The 9,248-nt window shown below is 43.7% G+C and overlaps 1 protein-coding gene across 3 annotated transcripts; it reads left to right on the forward strand.

The window, feature by feature from the left end:
* The first annotated feature begins 392 nt into the window (after window positions 1–392).
* LOC310894169 (myosin regulatory light chain 2, smooth muscle minor isoform) lies at window positions 393–7,800 on the forward strand. 3 transcript variants are annotated; one of them, XM_083823974.1, is made up of 4 exons: window positions 393–606; window positions 2,525–2,723; window positions 2,936–3,097; window positions 6,860–7,800. In XM_083823974.1, exons 1-4 carry the CDS (start codon window positions 580–582, stop codon window positions 7,030–7,032), a joined length of 561 nt encoding a protein of 186 aa, XP_083680100.1. In that variant the 5' UTR covers window positions 393–579; the 3' UTR covers window positions 7,033–7,800. The 3 variants fall into 3 exon arrangements, with proteins under 3 accessions (XP_083680100.1, XP_083680101.1, XP_083680102.1); XM_083823975.1 differs by lacking the exon at window positions 393–606 and adding an exon at window positions 1,081–1,267; XM_083823976.1 differs by lacking the exon at window positions 393–606 and adding an exon at window positions 1,477–1,683.
* Window positions 7,801–9,248: the final 1,448 nt, after the last annotated feature.

Consider the following 9,248-nt stretch of genomic DNA (forward strand, 5'->3'; position numbering starts at 1 on the left):
GGTTTCATATAACACCTTTTTAATAGAACAAAAAGTACAATACAGAGTAGTATGTGTGCAACACTGGTTCAATTTAAAGTAACTGATGGAGGGATTTTAGATTAAGACATGAAATAACTATTTTCATAATTAAATTTCAACACACAAGTCGGTTGTTCGAGATTATCACCGAGTATTTTAATGACTCTATTATTGTCTAGGTGTCCCTGCCACTCTTCCGCCCACTCACACCGTGCATATAATTCTTACGAAACCATGTGCCGTATGCAGTAAGCACAGGGATTTTTCCCCAGGTACTGGGGATTTTTCACCAGTACTTTTCCCAGGACCACGCTCCTGTTTCATCAAAGTTCAGCAACTTTTTTCCACTGCATTTTCAGGCAGGTTTGAGGAAGTGACATTAAAATTCTTCAGGGGAGTAGCCTTAGAAGCTCATTAGGCTGACTTCTCAGAGCCCAGAAGAGCTACTGCTCTTCTGTTTTAGGGTGGGAAGGGGAAGGGAAGTTGGGCCTTTTAGCAATTAACGCGTCCCCCTTCAACTCTGGAACCACAGCTTCCAGAGGATGTATTAACTTCAGTATGTGCAGTGCCTACACTTCTGTAAAGGTCTGTACTGAAACATCTGTAAGTGTAATCGGTGATTTTGGCAGAATTCTGATCTTTTTTTTTTCTTCCCTTTTCTTATTTAGTTACTAGGTTACCATAAATATGCTGTATACCAGCAAAACCGGTGACAGGTAGGAAAGGGGATGAAAGAACGGCAAGCTGACAGCGCAGCTCTCCGAACTGGCAATACTTCAGATCCTTTTATGAACTAAACAACATTTTTCTGAAGCCTGAGGTCGCTCCCCCGGAGGGGCCGCAGCCACCTCCCGGCACGCCGAGCCCGAGGGGGGCTCCGCAGCCGGGGCGGCGCTGAGATGGCGGCCGGCCAGCGGCTCCCCCCCTGCCTCCAGCAATGGTCCCGCCGCCGGGCACCCGCTGAGGGGCGGCGGCGCTGCCCCCGGGCTGCACCAACTCTCCCGGAGGGGGGGAGGGGGGGAGAGAGCGGTTGCGGGGCCGCCCCGCGGAGCCTCCGCCGCGGGGGCCGCCGTCACGGAGGGCAGGCGGCGGCCCCGCTCCGCGCCCTCCCCGCCGCCGCCTGCCTCTGCGGGGGCCGCCCGGCGGCTGCCCGGCCCGCTGCCCGCCCCCGGCGGGGCGGTGGTTTGTCCAGGAAGCGCCGCCGCCGGTTCCTCCGCCGCCCCGATCCGCTGCGGCAGCCGCTGGGGTGAGGCCGTTGGGCGCCGGGGGGGGGTCCCCGGGGGGGCGTTGGGCGCCGGGGGGCGGCTGCGGGGCGGCGGCCGTTGGGGGGCGGCTGCCGCTGAGGGGAGGCGGCGGGGGGCGGCGGCCGCCGGGGGGCTGCTGGCTGCGGCCGGGCTGCCTCCGGGGGGCAAATAACGCGCATATATGCGCCTTATTTCTCTTCGAGGGGCCCTGGGTGCGGCTTCAGGCGCCGTGCGCTGTCCGCGGGCGGGTTTCTGTGCGGCCGGCTGGCTGCTGGCGGCTTCCCGAGGCGTGGCGCAGCGCCCCGCGTCGCCGTCAGCCCCCTGCCGGCCCCCGCTCGCTCTGAAGGATAAAGGCGTCCTCCCCCGTTTCCCTCTGTCTTAAAGCTGCTCTGCTCCCCGGCAGAAGCCATAGCAACAGGTAAATGACGGCAGGAACGATGAAGTGACCGAAGGGTGACATTGCCCTGCCTCTCAGCCTGCCACAGGTGAAGACACCCTGTGCTAGGGAGACGAGCAAAAGCCCTGAGGTGTTTTTTTTTCCCCTTTTGCTTAAGCGAGTAGGCAGCAGAGACTAGCTTTCAGGTAGGCCGAACCTGTAGCATGGTTCAGGTGAAATTAAATGGATAGAAGTAAATTGAGGTCAGACGGCAGCTACTGGTATCAGCAGAAAACCAGCTTGCACGGTTCTCCTAATGTCAGGGTTTTGTTTTTTTAAATAAGGGAATGCAAGGCAGAGATAGAGACCCATTGTCATACAAAACAGCGGCTACTGTTTTATAAGTGCGTATACTGCCAAGCATAGGCACATCAGGGTTTGTTCAGGTGAACTGAGCTCTGTTTCTCTTCCCCTTACTCTAATATTGCACACACTTACACTGTATCCGTACAAAGTTACTTCACAAGCTTAGCAACAGCTCTCAGAACCTCACTTTCCTCCTTTAAACGTGAGACCAAAGTTCCATTCTTGCAGATGCACGTTTTAAGAAGGAAATCAAGACGAAAACAGTTTCTTTTAACAGTGAAAATTAAGTGCAATTTACATCTTGTTTTAGTCACTTTTCTTAGTTAATAGTCTGACTGATACTTGTATTTCCTGCTTCTATTTTGCACTTCCTGGTTAGGGAAATAGGCTCTGGTGAGAGGAAATGTAAGGGTGTTAGAGGTGTATTCTGTTTCTGAACATTAACGTTAAGGCTTTAAGCTTAGTGCATTTTTTTTATGCCCTGACTCTGACCTTATTCTATTTACTTCTCTCCTAGTATCCAACAGCCAACATGTCTAGCAAAAAAGCAAAGACAAAGACCACCAAGAAGCGCCCTCAGCGCGCCACTTCCAATGTATTTGCAATGTTTGATCAGTCGCAGATACAGGAATTCAAGGAGGCCTTCAACATGATTGATCAGAACAGGGATGGCTTCATTGACAAGGAAGATCTGCATGACATGCTTGCCTCCCTTGGTAATGTCCCTTTTCTCTTTACAATTGTCAAGCAAATTTATTATAATTAAAACAGTGCATTTGGGATAGCTTATAAGTGTCTCACTTTATATTGCACTACTCATATGACTTTTGTTGGGTTTTAAGTGTCTCAGTTTATATTGTACTATTCAGATGACTTTTGTTGTGTTCAGTTTGAAAGCTAAAACAAATCTGAATGTTTTTCTTTGTAGGAAAGAATCCAACGGACGAATACCTAGATGCCATGATGAATGAGGCTCCGGGACCCATAAACTTCACGATGTTCCTCACGATGTTTGGTGAGAAGTTAAACGGCACCGATCCGGAAGATGTAATCAGGAATGCTTTTGCTTGCTTTGACGAAGAAGCAACAGGTATGTGGGTGACAGTCAGCTGCTTTGGGGTATTGTATTTTTATGTTGTTTATTTGGATTTCTAATTAGTAGGCTGACTTTTGCACCTTTGTAAATGAAGTATTCCACAGTAATCCTAGATGGCATGAGCTGCCACGTATGAGAATTTGACTCAGTAATAAGTGAGAGTGAAAGCTGTCTGGCTGCTCTGGCTGCACACTGAGAACTAGTAGTAACATTCTTCTGTGGGGCTTTGAAGAAGAGTGTTTTAATTAGGCAGCGTGCATGTTCCTCAAAGTACAAAATACGACGCATTTGCTCAAAGAAGGTAAGAAATTCAAATCAGTAAGCTGTGATTTTTCTGTGGCACTTAAAAGGGAGTAGATGTGAAATCTGTATTACAGATGAGTTTGTCCTCTCCCTGCAGTAGACACATCTGAATCTTTGTTGTGTTTAATACTTGAAGACAGATTGTCCAGAGTACATAAACTCTTTCTTCTGACCCCTTGTCTTGCCTAGTGTGTGTTAGGCTTTGATGACAAATACCGTGTGTCACGCCATCACGCCCAGCTCAGTCCTTTTAAAGGCACAGCAAGGGCTGTAGCCGTGGTGATCTGCTGAGATAAACAGGGTGGGGCCAGAAGGCAGAAATGACATTGAATTGACTTGCGTAGCAAGGAAGTGGGAGGGAAAAAAATGCAGAGCTCAGTTTTACTTTATCAAACCTTCAAGGCTGTGTCTGCAATCATGAAGTTAGAGTTTGGGCTTTTATTTATTTACTAATGTAGGCTGAGGTTCTGGAGAACTGCGTAGCGACCAGGGATGGATCCTTAGGGCATTCTGTGCAGTCACGGAGTACCAGGGCTGCCGTGCTAGTGCGTGCAGAAATCATGCAGTCACATCTAGAGTGCTGGCTACACCTGTAACTTTTCTCACAGCTGCCTACCGAAATATTTCAATCTAATCCGTGGATGTGCGCTCTAGATTCTTTCAAAGGATATATTATTCCGTTTCAAACAGCTGTTTTCTGTCTGTGTATTTTTAGCACCTTTTGCCTTTTCAAAGCGCATCCCCTTCCTGCTGGGATGTAGGTAAACAGGCTTTCTGTTGGTAAGGCCTTTTCAAATGTTAATTGACTTCCTCCCTCTCAAGGGAAATCTCTTTACCATCTCCTAGAGAAGGAAGTTTTGTTAGTAGGTTAATTATTTTCTCTCCACAGGTAGTCTGACTCAACGTGCTACAGGGGTTTTTTGTGTGCACGAAAACAAGAGCCTGTGAATTAGGATATAAAGAAAATGATTGTGCTACCCGTTCTTTTAAACAGTGACCTTCTGTGTCTATGTAAATAATAAGTTACTAGTTCAGGCCCCCATGTACTGATAAGATCGATTTTTATCGTCTTTAAACTCTCCACGATAAATGTTTTAGTTTAGTCCTAGGATATCTTGAAGATAATGATTCCACAGTACGTTTTACGTCTTGTGCCATCCTCAATTTTTTACCAGGAAACATGCTAGATATTTACGCTGTTTTATTGAATGATAATAATCAAAACGCACTTTTAAAAATGAAGCGTAAGGTAGAACCCATGTTGTCTTTGCCTGTTACTCATTTTATACTCAGATTTGAAGTTTCTTTTTATTTTTCCTTCTTTTCACTTAATAATCTCCATGTGTCTGTGTTACGGACCTGATTTTATACTCAACATTAGTGTAGTTCTTTTGAAGGAGAATAATCCAAATCAGATCTTCTTGATGAGGATAAAGCAGTAGTACTTGTTTTTACTTACTTTTCCTATATTGTCCATCTAGTTGGGTACATTACTTCAGCATTACTGTCACATAAACTAGTAGTACTATGAAATCAGTATTAAAGCTTATATCTGTCTTCTAAATTGGTGTAACTTTTGTCTGCTGTTTGATCCTGCACTGTCATCTGTTTCGTGCTGCCTGCCAAAGGCTGCGTCTTAAATTTTGCTTCCTTAATTTATTACTCCCTGTCTACGTTGAAATTGTGTGTGAGATTGGTTTAGGGATAGTGGGTAGACTTTATGCTTTATAATCTGTGCTGCTAAAACTTTTAGTGTGTGCCTAGTCTGGCAACCCAGGTCGGTGCTTAAACACCTACCCACTCAGACAAAAGCGATTAAGTCCTCGAGGCTAAACTTGTACCACGAAAGGCCTTGCATTCTTTGAATACTAATCCTTATGTCATCCCTCATCACTATTTGGCCTCTGTAGCACTACAGAAGGAAAAAGCCTAATGTATTTAGTTTGTTTTGTCTGTGTCATGTCCTGTCGTGTCACCCCCTCCCCCCTTTACTCACACCTGCAAAGAGAGGACTGCAAAATTTGACCCAATTAAGTAGGGCCTGGCTAATTGAACATTCCCCTCCTGATTTTAAATGATAACATTGCTGTTAGCCTTCTTCATTTGGAGTCATTAATCATGGACTTGTCTGCACTAGGATATGATGCTGTTTCAATTAGCATGTGTTGTAACATGTGTTTGTTGTGTTTTTTGGTGTTTTTTTCCCCCTTCCCTGCAGCACAGACCAACCCCAGGGTAATTTGTCATGCTCATTGACTGCCTTTTGGTTCCCTGATTTCCTTCTTGGTTTTCTCTCTAATGAACTCTGTTTGCTTAAGTTATACAGCTCTCTTTCCAAAGCAGAACTCTTTTTTTTGTAAAAATCACATCCTAACTAATTCTACATCAGTCACTGTTGGTGTCTACTTATGATTTCCAGCTGTTCTGCCCAGTAAAAAAATTCTTCTTGAAACATACTTCTACCTCCGTTCTGTTGCTGATATTTCTCCAACTCGAGTTCAGTAACAGATTTCTTTCTCAAAGGAAGCAACTATTGTGCATGTAAAGGCATGATAGGTCTTACTTCAATGTTAAGCAGTTCCTGCATTCTCATGTCTGTGTCTATTTTGCACATTCCTTTTTTAATCTCTAAACTTTCCTGGAATTATTTGGCAGCTGGTGGTTCTGCCCACCTATTGAAATTGAATTAACAGAGCTTTCTTTGCAGTAATAAAATCATCAGCCGCTCATTTTTATATCTTTGATAGTTTCCTCTAAAATCTGCTAACATTTTATCATTAAAAAAAAAAAAACAGAACACCTCGTTGTATATCCTACCTCTTTTGGCTAGATCTTCTGCCTCTACCTCTCCATGGTAAACATTTTTCCTCCTTCCTGAGTTAACTTGCTCTATCCTGTCTGCGAGTCTTTTCTGTTAGAAACTCTTTCCCTGGATGGTTGCCAGCAGTTCACTGCATCCACATAAACCCTCCAGCAACGGCGCTGTGCAGCAGTGAAGAGCCAACCAGTGGTTATTTAGTCCCCACAGGAAACTCGTTTGTAGAGGATGCACAAATGTATCTAATTGAGTCAAGAAAAATAGAATTCAATCAAGAGAAGTGCTTATAATGAAGGTTAGTAGTGACCATGTTCCTAGCTCAGGATCGTGTCTTTTGACTTTGAACTGCTGAAGATCAATATAAGGAAATAGATATTATTAGATCACAGCAGATCAGGCCTTCTAAAAAAAATGTATGAAATGCATCAAAGTTCTCTCCCTCCCCTTTGCATTGAAAGAATTTCTTTACAATTCAATTAGGGAAGTACTTTGGGCTTTTGGTGCAAACGCACATCTTACATGTTGTATTAGGTAATTGCATGTCTGTTGGCGGGGCTGTACATTCATCGTGCCGCTTTTGAAGACTCGCTAAGAAACAACTTCCCTTTTGTGTTTCTCTTTACGTCACCCTGTAGGGTTTATTCAAGAGGACTACCTGCGAGAGCTGCTGACGACAATGGGAGACAGGTTCACAGACGAGGAGGTAGATGAGCTCTACAGAGAGGCACCGATCGACAAGAAGGGGAATTTCAACTACATTGAGTTCACACGCATCCTTAAACACGGAGCAAAAGACAAGGATGACTGAGCAAATCCCTGGATGCCTGCAGATAGCGCTTTTTTCCTCTTCCTCTGGATCTGCTTTTTTTCCTCTTTTCTTGTTGGGACCTTTTGCATACATTTTTAGTATTTCAGCTTTTGCCTCTGCGTACTCTGGGGCTGCTCAGGCACACCTGCACCTTGGCAGTAAGACTGGAAATGGGCAGGGAGAAAGGAAAGCTTAGAGTGGCAGAGGCTTAGGAACAGAGATCGGTGATTTGGGAGGCACAAGTAAAAATGTCAGTGTTACTCATCCTCGCTAGATTTTTGCAGTTTATGATAATTTTTTTCAAATAAAACACTGCTGTGTTAAGTATGTCATTAAACATTTTCATGCTAGAATTGGACTGTTTATCTAATCATATCTGTAAATATTTTTGCAGCTTTATACAGCCATGTTATCTATTTTTGCCTTAACAATGAGTCATAAGTCACTTAAGCATACTGATTTTGTACTTCAGTGACCGAGTACTTCAATTCTCAGTGACTGAGTACTTCACTTCCTACTGTGAGCATACATGATGAAGAAATTCCCATCCTTCAAATTTTAGTACATTGTAAATTAATGATGTTTGTCTTAGACTTGCACATTAACATGTTAAAATCCTATGGGTGTAATTGAGGAGGTTTTTTTACCATCTTAACTACTCCATTTCTTGACACTGAGTACAATATTAATACTGCTTTTTAACCTTACATGGTTAATTCTAGTGCTTTCTTTAAAATAGTAATAATAATAAAAAAAATCTGTGTCTGAGCCCAGTGTTTGAGTGATGCCTTTTACCAGATCTCAGCACTAACGATATAAAATTCACTGTATTTCATTGCAACCATTTTTTTCTTTCTTCCTATCTTTTCTGAAAACACAGAATGGGGCTGGAGGAAGAAGGAAGGTGTGCTGCCTCTATGCTGTTTGTTTTCTATCCGAAAATACATTATTCTTGCAATCCAAATGAAACTATATACAATATATCTTGAGAACTTCTGCTGTCTATATTGCTTTGGGTGTGTGAGGAGAAGGCATTCTTTTCTGTTCCATTTCTCATCATTATATCCTCTAGTTTGTGTGATACGGAACACGTGGCAGATCTGATAGAACACTCCTGAAGCATCTTCAGCATGGTTTGAACACCTGTGGTTCTATTTTTGTTTTGTTTTGTTTTTTTTGTGAAGAGAAATGGTGATCCGAGTTGCTTCCATCACTTGTAGGAATTACAGTGCTCCCCCTTAGGAATTCAGGTTACAAAATCCAGAACTGTCTTTTGGCTGGGAGTGTTTTGCTCTTTCTTGGTAGGCTGCTTTCGTAAACTGCATTTCAATAGAGGCCAATGACTGTGTTGGAGATACACAGCGCCTCATGAATAACCTACCAGCGCTCTTGAGAAGGGCGATGCCATAAAAGCCATTCACCTTTTTAGCTTATCCTGGGGAAGCTGTGAATGTAAAAGGTTTGATGGAAATGCTGTTCCGCAGCACGTTTGATACATTAGGGTTTATTAAGGATATTTACTCGTCCGGTTCCAAACACAATTCCAACACAGTAAGTGCTGTTAGGAAATGTCTGCTGGCATTATAAAGCCATACCAAAGTGTGTTTATGTATGTATGTTCTTGCAGTAAACACTTCCTGAGCTAGTCAAAACTTTCAAACCAGCAGGAATTTTAAGTGGGATTAGATGGTATGGTGATTTAAATGATTGCTCTTTGCTAGCGCTCTTGGTTATGTTAAATGCTGGTACTCAGATCCATAACACAAGGAGAATGTTGTAGGAACCACCACTCAGTTGTTAAACTGTTTTCTGTAGATAGTTTAAAAAGTAAGAATTACCACGTCCTTGACACAGGTTTGGGTGTAAAGGGGCATTAAAATACCATTATATGGAACCTTTTTGTAGTAACTGTGTAAATTTGCAAATGGGTGGGTTTATTTTCATCTAAAACAATTTATTATCACTCTATCATCTTTCAATTCTCAACTGTGACCTGGAAGTAGCGTGGTGTTCGGCGTGTTACTGCATCAGGAAATGCGCTGACTGCGTTCTGCCTGGGACAAACCCTCCTTTTTGGTATTCATTGATTTGTATGGAGGTGGGAGCGCTGGGAGTCCTCCTCCTCCTCTGTGGATGTGACAGAGGTATGCTCATTTTGCCAGATACTTTTTAATATATCTTGCTGCCTGTCAGAAGCAGCTCTGATGCATCTCCTC

Source organism: Anser anser (genome assembly GCF_964211835.1).
Source record: "Anser anser genome assembly, chromosome: 2".
NCBI lineage: Eukaryota > Metazoa > Chordata > Aves > Anseriformes > Anatidae > Anser > Anser anser.